We start from the raw sequence: 21,833 nt of genomic DNA, 5'->3' as shown, positions 1-21,833 counted from the left end.
GTGCATCCTTATCTATGCTTACGAAACAAGGAAAGTCCAGAGCTATAGAAAAGGGGATTTTTATTTTGCAAACTGATTCTATAGAATATATTACTTCGATTTTTCAATCTTTCTTGAACTTTCTCGTTTAACTTTCTTATAACATTTAAATAATTTCTTCATTGCCTCTCTAAAAAATGTAAGTAAAATTTTAAAAATTTTTATTAATTTCATCTATCTATAGTTAAAAAAAAAAATCGAATGGAAAATTAATATTCTTTTAAAAGAATGAATCTTTAATCATTTTTAGTTAATAATTTTTCATACTTATTTACTTTTAACTTTCTAATATTTAAATAATTTCTTCATTGACTCTCTAAAAAATGTAAGTAAAATTTTAAAAATTTTTATTAATTCCATCTATCTATGGTTAAAAAAAATCGAATGGAAAATTAATATTTTTTTAAAAGAATGAATCTTTAATCATTTTTAATAATCTTTAATATTTTTCATACTTATTTACTTTTAACTTTCTTATAATATTTAAATAATTTCTTCATTGCCTCTCTAAAAAATGTAAGTAAAATTTTAAAAATTTTTATTAATTTCATTTATCTATAGTTAAAAGAAAATCGAATGGAAAATTAATATTCTTTTAAAAAAATAAATCTTTAATCATTTTTAATAATCTTTAATATTTTTCATACTTATTTACTTTTAACTTTCTTATAACATTTAAATAATTTCTTCATTGCCTCTCTAAAAAATGTAAGTAAAATTTTAAAAATTTTTATTAATTTCATCTATCTATGGTTAAAAGAAAATCGAATGGAAAATTAATATTCTTTTAAAAGAATGAATCTTTAATCATTTTTAGTTAATGATTTTTCATACTTATTCACTTTTAAATAACCTTCTTTTTAATATATGTCAATGCAATTATATAAAAAAAATAAATAAATACCTTCACTATTGACTCAGAAATAAAAACACATTTTAACTATACTAATATATTTACATAATATGAGAAAAATAAAGAAAAAAAAGTAAAAATATAGTGAATAAATATCTTGTACATATATACATTGTCAATTTTTTTAATTATAAAAAATTTTCATATCTTATGAAAAAACTGATATATATATATATATTCTTACAAGAAATGATATTGAGTATATCTACACACGTCCATTTTGATAAGATTCAGAGAAAATTCTCAAAATAATATTTGATATATATTTTTTTTCAGATAATTTTAATACTCGTAATTTTCATCAAAATCAACATATATATATATATATATATATATATATATATATATATATATATAGAATCATTCACTTTATCATTCAATCATAATGAAAAAACAATCATAATGGAAAAAAAAACAAAAAACAAAAGACACGGACGAGGAAAGACAGCAGGAACACGATAAACAAAACAATGGACAAGCACAAAAGAGCAAAGAGGAGGTGGCGGTGTAACACAGCGGGTCGAGTAAACGGAGAACAGACCACGTGGCTGATTGTCGCACGTAACGGCAGCACGGGCCGAATCTATTTGGTTGTGGAGATCGACCGGCCGATTACGTAACGATAGATTTATATAAATGGTTACGTTGACACTAGAGAGCCCCGGCCGTAGCTAGCTGCCTCAGCCATCGTTATATTATCTAACGTGGGCCGCACACCGTTCCTCTGCTCGAGGAAATTGCCACCGACGTTTATGGTTGTGCCTCTAATTGCCACTGGATCTTTTGAAAAGATATAAGACACATGATATATCTTAGTAGATTTCTTATTCGTAATTTATATATATATTTCGTCGAATTTTTTTTAATATTATATCTTATCGATCTTTTTATTCGTAATTTGTAGAAAAATATATCGAAGATTTGTAATTTTTCGAATTTTTTTTTTTTTTTTTTTTAGAATTCTCCGTAGAAAAGTAATTATAGCAGCTAATTATATCGTTATATTATCTAATACGGAACACATACTGTTCGTGAAAATTATCGACGATGTTTATGGTCATTGCCTTTAATTGCCATCTTCTGGAAAAATATATTTTTTATTAGTAAATTTTTCCTATTGCTTGTGTTTGTAGAATTTTAAAAATTATCGTATATTTAATAATAATAATTATATTATTTAATACAAAGTAATAGTCTAATCGAGAAAATTGTAATTATCAGTGTATTTTTTAAAAGAATATATAATATATAACATATAATGTTAATATTTTACTCGTAATTGTGAAACAATTTATATTTGTGTATTGAGAAGATAAAAATAATTATAAAATTTTAAAAGTGTTATCACTTTTTCGAATCATTATATTATCTAATATATTATTTCTCTGTTTGAAAAAATTACTAGAAAAATTTATAATCATTTCCTATAGTGGATCTTTTAGTATAATATAAAATATATCCTAGATTTTTTATTCGTAAATTAATCGAATCGAAAAAAATATATCTAGATAGATTTCTTTTATTCGTAACCATGAAATAATTTATTAGAATTTAGTGCATTGAAAAAGAAGTTTGTAGAATTTTAAACGTTATGCAGTAGTTTTACTATGTATTTTATACACTTTGGTCAATTGTTTCGTGATCATGCAATTGTGTTTTTGCCGCCTTCTTGTGAATATTTATACACGCGTAGAGGTTAACTCGGATTTATTCTTAGAAATTTAGTCAATATTAATTAATTTTATTTAAATGATTTTCGAGTTATATAAATATATGAATATATTACATTTTTGTTTATATAATATCATTATTAACTTGACATATTTATCGTGAAATATGGAATATTCACATTCACCATATACATTCACCATCACTTCAAATTATTCTATATATTCGTCGAACAATTTAGAATCTCGTAGCAATTTTTTACATTCTTTTTGAATTATTACACATTTAAGGATAAAAAAGATTATATATCTAACGTAAATTAAATATAGATTTCGATAAAAATAATCGATTTACGAATACGAATTAGTGTACATTTCCAATATAACCTAAAAATATAATTTACCAATAAGACGACACCAAACATAATTTTTCGCTCTTTATATAAATTATTACGTGAATATTACATAAAAATTAACAAAAATTCCAAAACCTTGTAATCATCGCAAATATCAATAAAAAAAAACAAGCAATCTACAATCTACAGATTTAACTTATTAAACGATATTAATAATCAAATCCATTATTTCAATATATCTTCAAGTCAGTGTCAAGATATTTATAACTCGTTCACATAATATTTAAATATTTATATCAATATAACACGTAACGCAAACACAGAGAGAGAGAGATCGATTGTAAAATTTGAGAATCGATCGAGAAAACTGGAAGAAGGCGACACTTTCGCCTGGTGTTTGGACGCAACCGCGCGCGCGCAGGGTCTATGTTTTTATCAGTTACATAATAAAAACCGTTATGTAAGGACGAGCAGCAGCTACGCATAAACGGTGTACTCGGCAAAGCCAAATTAATCGGTTTGATCTTAGAGCGGCGGATATGTGCATGCTCTCGAGGCCCCGGAACACCATCGACATTGGCCGCAGTTTCGAGCCTATCGAGCATCGAGGGAGGATGTAGAAGTGAAATTTATTGAGTGGGCGTAATTGGTAGAATTGTTGTGTTAGATTGTCTAGAATTTTTTTTTTTTAATGAAGGAGGATGTTTGCAGTAATATTTATGATCCTTTGAATAGACGCAATGGATAGAATTATTTCATTCACGTTGTCTCGAAAATTTTTTTTAATTATTTAAAAAATATTTGTACAATAATATATATATGGATTGTAATTATTTTTATTTTTCACGATGATGAATATTGAACTTTAGTTTTGTAAATGCTTTCAAAGTTGAGTGAAATGAATGAAATAAATTAAATTATTTTTTTTTTCTGTATACTTTCAAGATCAAATACGAAGTAACCAGTGAAATTATGTAAAAATTAATCATTCAATTAATTCTATTGTCAAAAGATTTCAGGAAGTTATTACTGATTATCTGGATTTCTAAGAAATTATGTAATTTATGTCAATTTGCTGTACCTAACCTAACTTTTCACTAGAGCCTCCACTTTCATTTCTAATATTAATATATTAATTATATAATTTTTCTATTAATATGTACTGTTACTAAAAACTATTAATATTTATATAATACTATAACTAATTCTATAATCACTAATATTAAATTATTGCATATATTATATATATTTTCAAAATCTATTCTATAATTAACAGTCATGGATAGATACAATTCAAAAAATCTTAACCATCCCATTGTTTTATTCATTATAGCGAAGAGGAAAGACAAATTAGAATATTTTTTTAAAATTACTGTCCAAAAATTTGGAAAGAAAAACCGAACCACTGCTCAATATTCCCATCAAAGAGAGAGGTAAGAACGAGGCCAATGACTTATTGCACTTATACACCATATTTTTATGAGCCGCTCATGAGAAGTGGAGAACTCTGGAAGTGAAGTGGCCGGCGTGAAGAAGGCCGAGGGAAGAGTAGGTCAGAGACAGCGAGGAAACTCGATCGAACGAAAGCATCGGCGGTACTTGACCGTGAAAAATGGCAGTGTGTCGGTGCACACCGAAACAGGAGGAGGCCGGTCACCGGATATCGTCGCTTTCTTGCCGCGGAGAAAGCTGCCTGCCTGCCTGCTGCCTGCTGCCTCTCCTCTGTCCCTCCGATTTCTAACTTGAGCCTGGGAATAATCGCCATCGTTATTTCAAAGAATAGAAATGTATTGTCAAATGGCAAACTGGAAAATTTTAAATTAAAATTATTGTATAGTGCCGTTTGAGAAAAAAATTGAAAATTGTATGAAATTTAATATTATTGGATGTTATTTAAAGTTAACCGAGTTAGATTAGCTTATATATTTTTTTTTTTTATGAATCTAATCATTACCAAATCTTAATTTTATAGAATTGTATTTTAATTTTGACAAATTATTGACAAATTTTAATTTATAATAAAATATATATATATTTTAATTTTTGACAAATTATTACAAAATTGTATTTTGGTTTTTATGATAATATTGTTATGTAGAATTTATTATTAAAAGTAATAAGTACCCTTATTGGTAAATTAGTCTTTATTTTAAATATAATTTTATAAAGTTGTATTTTGATTTTATTTTTATTCCATAAAGAAAATGAAATTAAATTTTTCTATATAAGATTTTCAAGATATTGAAAGATATTTTTTAATTCATTTTTATTTCAAGATATTTTTTAACAAATCGAAGATAAATTGGATATTCTTGATATATTGGTCCCTAAAAAATTTTAAAAATCATTTTACACGACTTACTTTGATTTTATCACTCTAATTCTAGAAGAAGCAACTATTTTTCATACGCAAATAAATTGGCAATAACGAAACAATTTAAATATTTAAGTTTGTCGAAAATAATTCGAGACATATATTGTTCAAAGAACATTGTATAAATTATCGTTAATTTTCTATGGCACCACTTATATTACGGATGGTATATAACACGGTAGCTGGTATTATTGCCTCGGTCGGTAAAAAGAACGAGCGTAAAGTGGAATTCAATTTTTTAAAACGATCAGAAGACATCCAATCATGGCCGGTTACCATATCGCTTATTATACCTGTAAAATGTTCGTTACATAATGTTAAACCGTTTATAACCGACATGACACGTTGGTGAAACGTATCACTTCGTTGTAAACAATGATTTCCATGCTTTGTCTCGAGAAATTGCACGGTCATTCTAATTTGCAATATTGTCGCCACTTTCCTTTATTCTCTAATTAAGCACGCATAATGTTTCCCTTTTTTTACTTCTTCGTAAATTTCGATATGAATTTATTGAATTTTTAATAATTATCGCATTTGTTAAAATTAAAAAATAAGAAACATTAAATCTATCAGGATTAATTGACAGAATTAAAATTGGCAGATGATTTTAATAGAATTAGCTATGATAAGTATGTATAATTTGATGTAAAATTTGAAAGTATAATTTATTATTAAAAATATAAACTTTAATATACATAATATTCAATCTATTTTTATTAAGGTTATAAATACTATTAATTCTTTCTATTTAATTTTGAGTAATAAAATTCAAAACAAATCTTCTAAAAAAGATCATATTTAAAAAAGTAGATAAAATTATTTTCTTGTTATCTTAAATGTTTTTTCCAGAGTTTATAAATATCAAAAAAAGAAGAGAATATTAATCATTCGAGATTCAATTGTGAAAAAAAAGCAATTTAAAAGTGGTCAATGTTAAATGAGTCATCTTTTACGAAACATAACCTCAAATATCAAGAGATTAAACCCAATCTTATCTATAACAATCAAGTAATAATTTTTTAACATTGGAAAAAGAAGTATAAAAGGTGTGATGCATGAAAGATACTATTGAACAAAGGAAATTCTCCACGTTTATCATAAAATCTCGTCGCGTTGCCAATATGCAACTGTTTTCGTTACGCAAGACTTTCGAATCGTTGCAATTATTTTGGCGCGCGAAAGCATCCGGGAAATGTTGCCATTTCTATGTACTTCTAGAGGAAACCAATGACGTCGATAAATTTGCCAACTAAATTTCGTAGCATTTCACTTTTTTAAAATTTTATTTTCTTTTTCTTCTTCTTCTTTTTCCTTTTCATATTTTTTTTTTTTTGACAGTATTCAATATGCAAAAGATAAGAAATGTAAATGTAAATATATTATCACTTATCTAAGAAATTCATTAATATACATATATTTTAAATTTGATTATTCTTGGAGTAAATATTCAATTTTTAATTAAGTTAGTTGAAATAAATTAGCTTGATATATATTTTTTCGAATTTAAAAATTTATTGATAGTTATGCATATTTAAAATTTTATATTGTGCAAGCATATTGTGATTTTGGTTAGATTAGATTAATTTTTACAATGAATTTGAAAATGGATTATGCGAATATTTATATCATGATTTTTATTATTAAAATGAAATCAATTTGATAATATTGTTGATGAAAAATCAACAATCCGAACCTCGTTTCAAACTTTTATATTACTCTATACTTTGTACATTATCGTGTTATTCGATAAATAAAGCTAATCTTATATATATTTATTTTATTAAGATATTTTTTTTATCGTACTACTTGATAAATAAAGAGATACTCGATATAAGAGACGAGCTATTAGACTTAGCTTATGTTTATCTCTTCAAAAAAAAATATACAAAAAAAAATATTTGAAAACATAATGCTTGAAAAAAAAAAATAAATCGAAATATTTAAATCCAATTGGCTTAAACGCTAACAGTCGAAGAGAATGGCTAGCATGTCGTATGCAAAACGACACGTGTTGTACGCGCGTTGTATGCGCGCCTCACGATTTCCAAGGATGATGCAAACCGGCGCAACACGGGAAGAAATACGCGAGAATACTTTGGCAAGTGGCGTGTCAAGGGACGATGTCGTCCCGGCGCACGTTCCGCCAGCCAACACGTGGAGCATTATTGATCGTTGCCAGAATAGAAGGAGGGAATATAAGTATGGAGAGTGCACGTTGTTGATACGTCGAAGCGTATGTTTTTCACACCTAGCCAATTCGCCACATCTGCTTCTACGTCGAATTTGAATTATAATATTTCGAGAAAATCTTGGAACGATGTGATACATCGATCTTTTTGTATCATATAAACATTTTTACTTGGAAGATTACATTGGAAATGGAACAGTATTTAGATATTGTTTGTGTTACGTATATACACGTAGTCGTATAGATTACACAGAAGTAGACAGTTTGGCGTTGCTTAGAGAAGAATCTTAATATTCCCGAATAGATAATTATTGATTAAAAAAAGAACGTAGAAAGATGATTCAAAGTTTAGATAGATTAAGAAACATTATTTAATTACTAAAGATTAATTGACAAAATGTTCGAAAATTATATTCATAATAAGATATATCATATATTTATGAAGAAAGTATTTTAAAATTAAATTTTTCTTTCAAGTAAGATTATATAATATACAATGACTTGAAATTCGTAGCTTAATAAACGTCATTTTCAAAAAAAATATTCAACAAATCACTCACTCGTAAGAAAATATTATATCACAGATACAAAAGAAAGCAATCGAATCAAAATTTCAGTTTTCTATCCTCTTCATCTTTAATCACATAGTACGTGATGATTCAATGTTTATAGATTAAGAAATATTATCTATCGAATTACTAAACATAAAAAATCCAAAAATTATACTTAGTCTTAATAAAGCACAGCACACGTACGTTCAAAAGAAAGCATCTTTCCATTGCTTTGCTTCGATTCTCCTCGTTCTCCGCGCTCTCGATCGTGGCGCTCGAGTCGCAGGTAGTCGTCCAGCAGTTTGAACGGTGGTCAGGGTCGGGGTGGGAGGAAGCGTGTTTCGGTGTTCTCTCTCTGTAGTGCAGCTGCATCGGACGACGCATCGCTGTTGGATCGAATGGACGTCACCCGTTCCGGCGCAAACAGCCAAGCGTTACGTAAAGGTCGGTCACCCGGCCGCGTACTTCATCGTCGTGCTTGTCGTTGCTGCTGTTTCTCTGTGTTTGCTCCTTAACTTAGTCCTTTGTCTTCTCTTTTTCTTACACGATTGTATACGATTTTTGGTTATCGCTTTGTTTTGCGATTTGTGTCGCATGACAAATGTTTAGAATGTTTTAGTTTTAATGTGAAGAAGAATAATGTAATAGTTATTATAAATTATTTCTTTGTTTTTATAATTTCTCTTGGTGAATAAATGTTGTTTTAGAATATTTTAATTTTAATGTGAGAAGAAATAACATAATAGTTGTTATAGGTTATTTTTTTGTTTTTATGATTTGTGTTATATGATGATGACTGTTTAGAATCTTTTAATTTTTTTTTTTCTTTTCTTATTCTTTTTTTATGTTTTTTAATTGTGTCGAAATTATTATAGTGATTTTTTTCTTTTGTATTTTGTATGACAATGATTTATAATTTTGATATGACAAGGAATTTTTTTTTTATGAAAGAAAGGACATTCTTTGTAATTCTGTTATAGATTATTTCATAAAATAAATATAAGTAAATAATTATTTACAAGTTGATTCAAAATATCAGTGAACTTCGTACTAATGATAAATGAAGGCGCATTTAACCTCAATACAATAAATTACATTTTGAGATATTGTTCTGTACTTGTTACTAAAAATTAAAAAATATTTTAAAAGAAATAGCAGAAATTCGATCTATCTTTCGATTCATGTTTCTATTATCATTTGAGTTTTTCTTGTACATAAAAAATTTTACGACTATATACAAGTTTTATTATCAATAATTTTTAAAACTATATTGAATTAGTTGAAGAATTTAATGAATTACCAGAACAGAAAATCATTGATTCGTTTTTTTTTAAATCTAATTAATTAATTAACCTAACCTAAATTATTTAATTTTCAGTTTTCAAAATTTTTGAAAATTTTATCATGTCATAATTATATTCTTTATTTTTATATTATTCGTTATTCACAGATAATAAGTATTTATCGCCACGAAAAAGAAAAATAAATAATTAAAACGTATAAATCTGTTATGTGAAATCAATGTCTCGCATGTGAAAATTGGAACAATCGTGTTTGCAGATAGTAGAACAGTATTTTACTTATCTTGACTAATGTAGTTCAGTGTATCGATTGGAGATATAACGCATTGTTCAACTTGGTAATAAAATTGACAGAGATCTCATATTCCGTATTCTCTTTAAATTTTTTAGGGATACAATATAGGGATATATATATATATAGGGATATAAGGATATAGGGATATGATAGGGATATAATATATTTCAACTCTTCGAAACTGACAATTTTTCTCGTCGACCTTGTCGCACATACATATCTTTATAAATTATCTTTATAAAAATTAAAAATATTTTCGCTTGTATAATCAAGGAAAATGCTTTATGAATTAGACATGAAGATTAGATTATAAAATGATAATACATTTTTTCGCCGATATATTTTACGATTTATTGCTTTGAAGGATAAATTATTCTCACTAAATTTTGATATATAATTAATTATTATCAATATGCAGTTTTTAAGAATATTTTATCGAGATGCTAATACTTTCCAATATGAAATTAATTATTAATTATATGTATTATTTTAACAATAGATTTTTCTTGAAAAAAATTTTTTTTTAATTTATTTTAGACGCTATTTTTTAATTCGACAATGATAAAATAACTATTTTCATTAATTATTTTCATTAATTATTTAGGGAATTGTTTAGTTGAATTGAATTTAGATGAATAAAAATAACGAATGAAAATATAATTAATCACTAAATTAATTGTATTGTTTTAATTTTTATTAAATATAATAATTATCGAAATAATTAAAAATATTTATTATTGAATATATAAAATTAAAAATATTATCATCGATCCTGTTTATTGATTGGAAAAAAAAAAATTTTTTTTTTAAATGAATTCAAAGATTGCAACCCCTTTTTTAATAATATTATTAGACACATGTTATTCCGAGAAGAGATAAATCAGTAACCAGACATGCAGTTGTTAAACTCGTTAACGCAACCTCTTTTAAACCATAATCAAGTTGATTAAGTGGGATAAGTGTATAATCGATTATACTCGGTCTTGGCACTTGACTTTGTGGACAGGAAATTGTGACGTAACATAATAGGATCGGATTAATGAATAAATTTATTAATTGTCAATTGTTCAGATGAATCTCATGATTCGGTGAAATTTTCCTTGAAAATGATGTCGACAACCTTTTTATCATTGAATGAAATAAATAGAAGAAAGAATAAAGAGGATATTATTGAATATTTTTTTTCTTCTCTTTATTATTAAATGAAATAATTTTTTCCCTTCTCCTTTTATTAAATAAATGGAATAAAAACGAATAAATAAAGAAACTGTGAAGAATGTATTATGGAACGAGATACTTCTCTCTCTCTCTCTCTCTCTCTCTCTCTCTCTCTCTCTCTCTCTCTCTCTCTCTCTCTCTCTCTCTATTGTTAAGTGAAATAAGACTGAGAAGTTTTCATATTGTGTTCTTTTTTGTCGTCTGATTAAAAATGAATGTCAGTCGATTATCGATCATTGTAATGTTCGTTTTCCATGCTGTGCTGTGCTGATTACATACGTAATCAAGTGACATCAAAAGTGCATAATAATAGTAAAAAAAAAAAAAAGAAAAAAAATAGAATAATAAGGCAGCAAAACGAATATTGTACAAATCGATAATCCACGAACATTTATTTTCAACTGGAAAACTGAATAATGAAAAAGTTTTAATAGCGTTGGAAGTGGAATGAAAAAATCATAAAATTCTGAAAAGTAATATAGCGTCGTAATCTCGTGTAATATAAAATTGTACAATGCTCCAATCAGTGATAAACTTGAAACTAAAAGAGTTTTAATAGCATTTTATACTATATATTGATTTTAAAATGAAAATTTAAAAAAATAATAATTCTGAAAAGTAATCATATAAAATTGAATGAATGAAAGAATCGTATAAATAGTACATTTAATAAATGTTAAATTTGGAATTAAAAAAACTTTAATAAACTTTTGTATATAATTGAAATTGATTTAGAGATGAAAAGTATACAATCATAAAATTCTCAAAAATAAAAAACATAAACTCATAAAATACAAAATTGTAATAATACTCTAATGAATAATAATATAATATAAATAATATAATAATATATGAAGAGATGAAAGAGATATAATATAATAATATATAATAATATAATAATAATATAATAATAATATAATATAAATAATATAATAATACATGAAGAGATGAAAATATATAATATATGATTTAGAGATGAAAAGTATAAAATCACAAAATTCTCAAAAATAAAAAACATAAACTCATAAAATACAAAATTGTAATAATACTCTAATGAATAATAATATAATATAAATAATATAATAATATATGAATAGAGATGAAAATATATAATATATATGATTCAGAGATGAAAAGTATAAAATCACAAAATTCTCAAAAATAAAAAACAAACTCATAAAATACAAAATTGTAATAATATTCTAATGAATAATAATATAATATAAATAATATAATAATATAATAATATAAAACTTCTAATGACAATTTGGTTGTTCGATATTGAAGACAGAATGAAAACAAAAAATCTTAAAGTTCTAAAAAAAAAAAATAAATCTCAGATGTAAAAATATTTTCAATACGTTTAATTAAAAGTTCTATTGCAGTTAAATTTCTTTACTTAAAAAAAGAATATCCAATTATCCTCCTGATATGAAATTCTTTCATAAAAAGAAATTTGTTTTGAACCGAAGAATAAGATAATGTAGTCAATCGATGGAATCAATTTATTCCAAGAACGAGTTATCAGCCGCAATGCTCGACAACAATTTCACACAGACGCGAGTAATGATCTGCCCACGCGATTGCCTTCTAAAGAGAAGCAGAAAAACCATAGCCTTCTTAACTGCTTCACTGAATCCGGTATGTCACGTTCTTTTCTCTTTTTTTTTCCGTCGATAAATAGCCTCTTGCGAGTCTCAGACATATCGTTCGAACATTCTTTCACCGTGAAACACGCATAAAATCAAAGATGTATGCAACAACCTTTCCCTTGAATGTCTGACTAAAGAACACGTGATTGGTCCAGAACGAGATCCAGATGTTTCGTTGAATTGGTCGGATGAATCTTGGTTCATATGCAAGTATCATTGGAATTTTAGAATGTTATTCTTGTAGTCTTTGATTTCTTGATTGGATCTAAAAATAAAAAATAATTTTTTTTATCGTTTGAAAATGAAACTTTTTTGAATTTAATCAATAATAATGGAATTATTAATTATTTCAATTTATATCGATTTAAAAAAGGTTAAGAAACGCTGTTCTAACCTATATTCAGTTTGTGTTCGTTGATCAATTTGTTCGATTGTGAAATTGATATTATATGTATATGTTAAATCATTATTGTTGGTCATCGCTATTTAAATTTGAAGTGCGGATACAATTGAGATTAAAAATCTTGAGAGTTCCTCTCGAGAGATATTTTTCGCTAATGATTACTATCCGTTACTATCGGACAGTCACTCTACTCTCGAATTTTTAAAAGTTTCACTCTTAAATGTATTTTTAGTTAATAATTCGATAGAGTAATTTTTCCTGTAGTTTAATTCTCAAAGGCAATTCTCGAAAGATTAATTTCAAGTAAATACTCTCAAATATATTTGCATCTTCATTTATTAACCCACTAGATTATTATAAAAACATTTTCGAAATCAACTTTCAAGACTCTCTTTTACTTATATGTCAAAAGTATTAATCTGCTAAAATTAACATCATATTTTTACTGTTATTTCAATGTTCAATTTTCAAGAAGTAATTCTCAGAAGTATTATTCTTAGGTTAGGTTATATATTTACAAATATATTTTATAGTAGAACTTTCGAAAGTATTTTTCTCATGATCATGATCATGATCCGAATATATATTACACTTGTGAAAAAAATAATTATTAAACATACTTATATTCATAAATGTATAATAAAGCAAGAATACTACATTATAACAATGGAAAAAATATTTACTTACGAGAGAGGAGTGTACGCTTTAGGCATCTGCCGATACATCCTGGCATTGGTCACAATGTCATTGCCTCCGTCGAGTAGAGACCCTTGCCTGGTCGAGGACGAATTTCCGCCACGCTTGATCACCGCCAATGCCAAGTCGAACCGATTCATCGAGTTCCATTTATCAACGGTGACCGCGGCCACTGCATTCTCGTAAATCTTCTTTAAACGCGCTTCTCGCGACAATATGAATACTCGATTAACCGGATTCCTTTGTTACCGATCGAACGCGATTGGCATTGATCAATTCTTGTAACTTTGTTATAGAATAGAAGTTTTGTTGAAATAATTCCACGAATGTTGAATAAAAGTTTTTCATTAATGCGTTTTATGAAATCTAAATATTTAAAAAATACAAGTTTCTAACGAATCTTTTATAATTAATAAAAATAATTAATACAAATTATTATTAGATTTTATTAAAGCACAAAAATATCGAAACTTGTGAGTATTCTTAATTTTTTGGCTAGAGGTTAGAATATCATAATTATTTTAGAAAATTCTTTAATAAAAAAATATATTTATTTTATAATTATAAATGGAATTATTATATTCCATGTCAATAATTTTTAATTTTTTGCCTTATAATTTTTGAGATATAAGCTTTTTATAGAAAATAAGTTAGGTTAAGTATGTAATGGAAGTGTAGCATGTCATATAAATTTTAAAATTAATAGTAAATTTTATTTTATAAAAATAGCAAAAAATCTGAGTATTTTCATTTCTTTGCAATTTTATTTTGATCAATTCGTACGAAATTTTGAACGAAATTAAAATATTTTCTGATTCTACAATATTTTTTGATTAAAAATTATAAGACAAGGAATTATAATACATAAAAAATGAAATTTTAAACAATTTTTTTCTTTTTTCCAGTTTTCGAGATATTTGCAAAAAAAGAATTGCTGTCACATATATTGTTATAATGCTGCTTATATTATACGACAAAGTATGCATCAACATAATTCAGAATCTTGTTTTTTATAATATATTTAAAAATCATCGAAATTGAAGAAAAGGAGATAGTTTTTCTGCAATTTCAAATTAATTAGAAAATTAGAAAAAAAAAAAGAAAAGATAAAATGAAAAAAAAAGGTATATTAAAAATGATAATAAATTGTGAAGAATGAAACGTTTTCATACATTGCAGTTGAACGTGCAGTTTAACTTAGAGGAACGGATGCCATCGAAATCATGACCGCGTACAAACCTATTTCGAGAAAGTTATACGATGTTCCGTAGCGTAAGTCTTCGCATTTAGTTTATATACACGAACGTCTCGTTCATAGTAAACTTTACCTTGAATAAGTTATAGGATAAAAACATTGCAATAGATCGATTTCTATGATCAATACATGAGAGGGATAACTCAAACTGTTTTTGTTTACATTCAAAATGAATCTAATGACTTTTTGATATTATAATCTTGTGTTAATGCTCTGTTCTTAATTAAATCTTCTCATAAAACATTTTCTTTTTATCTCTTGAGATATGTTGATATTTGATGATATTTCATGTTCTTTTATGTTATGTAAGTTATGTTAATTTTTAATATTTTAAAAATTTTTTTAAAAATATTTTTTAGTGTTTTTTAGAAATTTAAAATTAGATTTTTTTTTAAATAAAGATATTAAAAGTTTCAAATAATAATTAGAATATTTTAATTGATTAAATTACAATTTGCATTATTCCAAAGAAATAATGTCTAGAAATTTGGAAGAATATTACAAATTAAACATTAATATTTAATACAACAAATTAAAAATTAATATTTTTTTCTTCTAAATTATATTAAATTAAATTATGTTTCTTTATAATAAACATTGAAATTTTGCATAAGATTTTTTGCTGTTTTTTCAAAAAAATTTTAAATACTTCAATAATAATTCTCATGAATTTTAAGAAAGAAATATTTGATTGCAATTACAAATATAATTAATTCAAAGATTTTATCAAATCGATTTTGTCAAGTTTGACCAAAATATAATTATATAATCTATAATTTTATAATCTAATGCCTTTTGTAATCTAATTAATTACTGTTTAATTCAAATTTAAATTATCATATTTTGCACTGTAAATACAAGATTTTCGTCTTTATATAATTCGTTAAAAAAATTATTATATTATGTATATTCCTTGGATTAAATCTGGACGAAGGTCAAATCAATGAAAAAAAAAAAAAAAAAAAAAAAATGATTTAACACGTAGCATGCTTTCGGAATAAATTTGAGGCGATATGCCTACGCTTGTGTTACACAACATTCCTCTTCGTACATAACTTATAAAACGAATTGCATCGAATTGCATATTATTGGGTAATTATTATCCTATTTTGTTAAATTTGGCAATTTTAATTTTGCGAATAAAAACTTTGTTAATTTTATCTTTTCTTAAAAGGTTTAAAACTTGTTATGAAAGATTGACGAGTAACATAACCTATAAAAGTAACATCGGTTTATTGGTTAGTCATTGTATTTATTTTATTAATGTATCAATCGACAATATAATCGATGATAAACAAATAATCTGTCAATTCATATTATTCTTTTCAGAAAAGATCCAAAATAATTGAAAATTCCGCGACGACCAACTAATTTCTTAATTTACTAGTTTCTTTATACATTATTCAAACAAAGTGGCTTCCCGTTCAACATTTTCGTCGCGAAATCTCGATGACACGGACGTTTATTGAATAACGATTTAAGAACAGGAATTAATGATTTAGTGAGTTTCGGATGTATGGATGTTTGTATTCATCAGGAGTAAAATTATAAATGAAGATATTTTTGTCTTCGAATCTTTTAAAATTCTTTATATAGTATCGATTATTTATTAAATTATTAAATTATATATATATATTTATTAATAATATATATATATATTAAAATAATATATATATATATTAAAATAAATTATATATATTTATTAAATTACAATGTTTATTTGCACTGTATGGTAAACAAAATTTTATTTTAAAAAATGGCAATATCATTGTTACAAAAGAAATTCATTATAAGATACAAAGCAAATAAATATTTATCAGGTAATAATATAAAATATTATTCTAAATTTTTCATTAGAAATTTTAAAAAAATTAAATATCTATTTGTAAAGTATGAAAACACTAATAATTTTTGTTACACATGTCACGTGAAATCTTTTCCACAATTTAATCAAGGGAAAAAGGTTTCCAATGGAACAAAAGGGGCGATTTTGTTGCCAAGAGCACCTCCCAATCTCCAACTCTTTGGAGTCAATATTCTAGCAATGCTTTATGTTCGTGTTTCCTCCTGTTTCAGCGCCAAACAGCCCACTCCATCTTAGCAACAGGGCTCACGTTTTGCTCCTGCTGAATAGACCTCAAGCCTCCCTCACGGATGCTGATCATGCTGTTAGACTACGACCGGACTGGGGCAAGGTGAGAAACTCCTTTTTCCTGTATATATTATCGCGTTAGGATACGAATAGTAATACAAATAGTTTTACACGTTGTACACATATACATTTAGTTTTGATTTTGAATGAATGAACAAATTTTAATCTTAATCTTAATTTAATATATTTTTTTATTTATTATAAATTTTACTTTTTGACTGTGTGTGGAGTGAAAAAACTTTTTTAATATTATCTTCACATAATAATAATTGTGATTTTATTTTATTAATGCATGAATATAATAATTGATTTAAAATTTTGAAGTTTTTTATTTATTTATTATACAATTTTTAATCAACATTTTTTAATACAATGGAGATTCTATATTTTCCATTAATCCGTTTTTAAATCGAATTATTAAAAGTTATAATCAGAATTAGAGAAGAGAGTTATAAATTATTAATTTAATATTGTTAGTATAAAAATTTATTAAAAAGATGATTTATATAAATGAAAAATTAAGAAATATAAAAATGATATTTAAGAATGTTATATATAAATTATTAGGAATAGAAAAGTTATAATCAGAATTAGAGAAGAGAGTTATAAATTATTAATTTAATATTGTTAGTATAAAAATTTATTTAAAAAGATGATTTATATAAATGAAAAATTAAGAAATATAAAAGTGATATTTAAGAATGTTATATATAAATTATTAGGAATAGAAAAGTTATAATCAGAATTAGAGAAGAGAGTTATAAATTATTAATTTAATATTGTTAGTATAAAAATTTATTTAAAAAAATGATTTATATAAATGAAAAATTAAGAAATATAAAAATGATATTTAAGAATGTTATATATAAATTATTAGGAATAGAAAATCTTGCTTTCATAAAAATTTCGTTCAATTGAATTTTTTCGTATGGAAGGCACCCTGTGTTTCTCCCACTTGGCACACTGTTCGATCACATGTTTGGCGACGTATTGTCCCTCCATCCCAACCCAATCCCAAACCAAACCCTCTTAAACCACGCGTAACATATTACTTCCTAACCTAAATAGGTTAGCTCAGATCTCTGATTCAAAACAAGCTTATAAAGAAACGTGACGAGTAAAAGAAATTTTCTTTGAGAATCAACATTAAAATCCTACAATTTATTACTATAATAAATTGTATTTATAATAATATTTACAATTAATATATTTCTTATTATTTCAATTTAACTTTGACTGTCTGAAGCTTTGATTCATTCAAATGATTTATTTATAAGATATAAGAATATATATAGATGTATTTATATTTATAAAAAGAACTTCAAAACTATTAAAATTTCTTTTATATATTAACAGGGTCATTACAGACGAGGGGTGGCTTTGTCCGCGCTAGGAAGACACGAGGAGGCACTGTTTGCTCTTTGCATTAGCGTCGCTATTGACAAGAATCCGCAAGCTGTGCGTCACGAATTAATCAAGGTATGCCGATTTTTTACGTCAATCTAAATGTTATTTATTATTGTTCTATGAACAGTGTTCATCTTTGCCCTTGCCCTTCCTATAAAAATCTATGATTTTAAGACACATATATATATATATCAAATAAATATAGGATTGTTGTAATTTAATATTTTATTCTTTTGTTTAAGTGAAAATTTTGAATATTAAATTATATTTAAGATTCTTTCTTTAATTTTTCAAAGATTTCATTTAAATTTGCTTTAAATCTTTTTCATGTTTTTTAAAGTGAGACTAATAAAACTATAAATGTATAGAATTATAAAAATTAGATGCTTAAAAAATTTACAATATCATAAATTAATATCATTAATTTTTACATAAAAATTTGTTCTTAAATAAAATATGTTTCTTTTCCAATTATCTTTGTATCTTTATCAAATCTCTAAAAGAAAATAAAAAAATAAAAAAAAAAAAATAAAAAAAAAATAAAAAAAGACAGAGAATCATGATTCTAGAAACTTGGTACTTTTAAATAATATCCATTTTCCACACACATTTTCTTCCAATTATCCTATTTCTCACGTTTTTCATATACAATCATTCTCAAACTTCAAAAAAAAAAAAAAAAAAAAATAGAATCATGATTTTATAAAAACTTGGTGTCCTTAAATAATATCCATTTTCCATTATACATTTTTCTTCAATTATCCTATCTTTTGCGTTTCTCATATGCATAATCCTAAAAAAAAAAAAAAAAAAAAAAAAATGAGCACGATTACAATAGTTGGCACGAAAATAAAAGACCTGGAGAAAAAGAAATTGTCACGCGACGAACAGAGCGAAACAAGCATGCTCTGCCCGCGGGTATAGTTATCATTGCCCTGGGGACGGGTCACTCACCTGGCTATCATATACCGAGTCATTAAGCTACACCACTTCAGACCGTACCGGAAATGCTGTCAAGCACACACATCCATTTCTTTTCTGCCTACTACGTTCTCGTGACTCCATCGCTGGTATCTTGATCTTTCACTATACCGTGCATTTCAACCATATTAAAATGAGAATAAATGCTCTAGGATTCCTCTCAAAGAGGATTTCGTTCCGTGGAAGAAAGAATTGTACACGTCTATCCAGTCGTTAACTCTTGAAAATATGATGATGGTCGTGAAAGTAATCAAAGTTGGAATAAAACAACGAATATTTGAAATGTAGTCAAAATATTCAATTGTTTTAAATATTTTATACTTATCTTTGCATTTATGTAACTTATGAATATAATACTTAATTCAATACTTGTGTAAAATAAATTGTATATAGAATCTTAGATATTTGTATATATTGAATTTTCTATTATCTGGTGAATTTTTATATTTACCTTATTATGAATTGTAAGACAAGTATATATGAATCTAATCATTGATTTTTGAAAATATGATGATTATGAGAAAATCAAAGTTAAAAATAAAGTAACAAATATTTAAAATGTAATTAGATTGTTTTAATTTTTAATATTTATATCTTATCTTTATATTTATGTAATTTGTATAGAATTTATTTTAAACAGTTATATATTTATATAGGATTTAATTATAATTAATTTGGATGTAAATATTGAATTTTTATTGGCTAATATTTGATTTGATTATAAGGGAATTCAGTTGTTAATTCTTTTAGATACGATAATAGTAAGGATTTGTCAGAATTAAAGTATTTTTATTGCAATATTAAATTTAAATATTTGTTAATTTGTAGAGAATAAAGAATATTTTAGGTATTTTATTATTTTGTCAAGTAAAAAAAAATTTGTGAAAAAAATAGTTTTATTTTGAGTGACATAAATACAAATTATTAATTATTAATTATTTATTTTTGTCTTTGTCTTTATATAAGATTTAATTATACATCTATATTGAATTTTTTATTTTTATTTAATTTCATTATAAAATAAGATTTAAATATAATTAAGAAAATAATATACATTAAGAAAACTGTATATAAGAAGTAAAAATATAAATATAATCATTACTAAAATTTAATTTATAAAAATCATACTTACCAATATCATAGATCACGATTAAACAAATTTGTAAACATTTTAAACAATTTGTAAACATACTAAAAATAGCTTTAACATTTCTAGAAAAAATAGAAAAAGAAAAAACCAACAACTAATTTAAATTATCATAATTATCTTTTAGACTTTAATAATTATCTAATGAATTTCAACAATATCTTTTTTTCTTACCAAAGAATTGTTTACTATAGATGTCAAAAATAACGAATAAATCTAAATATCTAAAACAAATTGATATTCATGAATATCTCGAATCATTAGGCAGACTTGTTCGTACAATTCAATTCTTTATTGTATAATAAATTCGCGAACCAGTCCTATATATTCCAAAGAAAGAAAAAAAAAGAAAAGAAAAAAAATGTAAGATCCAAGACAAAAGAAAAGCAAATTTATTTCCTTGTTGATCTCACAGATGCCGCACCAGTCGATGATCGTTTGTTTCAATAAGCCTCTATCTTCAGGTGAGTGACCCAAGGCTAGTCCACATTGAAGACAAGGCCAGTGTAATCACGTGCAACTTGATACATTTGAATCGAATTCGTTATACAAATCGTGGTTATAGTTTTTCTCTTTATATTCTTCAAATTTTTCTATATATATATATATATATATATATATATTTTTTGTTTCTTGTTTGGATTTTCTTTTTTAATTAATTTTTTTTTGAATATTACCTGTTTTTATTGCAAATGTACAAAGTGTCTCATCTAATTGTGATATTTCGGTTTTCTCGATGTTATTCGTAGCGAAAAATATTTCAGATAAAATGAGAAGAAAATTATTTGTTATTAATCCTTTCGTGATCACATAAAAGGTAACTTTTAATGATCATTAAGATATTTTTTATATACAAATATATATAATTATAAATTACATAAAAGATAAAATATTAAAAAATATGTATTTATTAGTATATATTGAAAATTTCAATATTAAAATTAAGCGTTACACTTCATTTACTAATATAGTAAATAAAAAAAAACTTCAATACTTCAAAAAAATATTAGAAAACAATGTTTTAATTAAAATTATAAAATCTCCTATATAGAGCTTCTACAGTAAACTACCGACAATCGATCGATCGAAAAATAAATCGAGATTAACGACGTTGCCAGAAAAGACGCTTAATTAGAAATAGGTTAGGAATCATCCATCGAATTGAGCAAGAAAGACGAATTCAATTTCGAATGTTCATTATATAACATGGAGACTGGTAGAATCATTGACGTAAA

General features: G+C 25.3%; 2 protein-coding genes across 3 annotated transcripts in view; one reads left to right on the top strand and one right to left on the bottom strand.

Annotated features, from left to right (window-relative positions):
• The window catches only part of LOC411670 (LON peptidase N-terminal domain and RING finger protein 1), a 67,705-nt gene that overhangs the window by 30,079 nt on the left and 15,793 nt on the right, over window positions 1–21,833 (top strand). The window contains exons 1-3 of one of the 2 annotated variants that reach the window (XM_006570938.3): window positions 8,419–8,535; window positions 16,988–17,106; window positions 18,420–18,542. In XM_006570938.3, coding sequence (XP_006571001.1) covers window positions 8,490–8,535; window positions 16,988–17,106; window positions 18,420–18,542 — 288 coding nt within the window. In that variant the 5' untranslated portion in view covers window positions 8,419–8,489. Of the gene's footprint in view, window positions 1–8,418; window positions 8,536–16,987; window positions 17,107–18,419; window positions 18,543–21,833 lie in introns of those variants that run through there. The other variant, XM_006570937.3, reaches the window with a different exon arrangement.
• LOC113218818 lies at window positions 4,269–8,478 on the bottom strand. The gene is made up of 2 exons (XM_026441122.1): window positions 8,296–8,478; window positions 4,269–4,723 (listed from the first exon to the last, which is right to left on the bottom strand). The coding sequence occupies exons 1-2, from the start codon at window positions 8,473–8,475 to the stop codon at window positions 4,529–4,531; spliced, it is 375 nt and encodes a 124-aa protein (XP_026296907.1). The 5' UTR covers window positions 8,476–8,478; the 3' UTR covers window positions 4,269–4,528.

The sequence above is a fragment of the Apis mellifera genome, linkage group LG6 (assembly GCF_003254395.2).
Source record: "Apis mellifera strain DH4 linkage group LG6, Amel_HAv3.1, whole genome shotgun sequence".
In the NCBI taxonomy this organism is placed as follows: domain Eukaryota; kingdom Metazoa; phylum Arthropoda; class Insecta; order Hymenoptera; family Apidae; genus Apis; species Apis mellifera.
The sequence above is the reverse complement of the archived record's forward strand: the minus strand, read 5'-3'. Positions and strand labels throughout refer to the sequence as shown.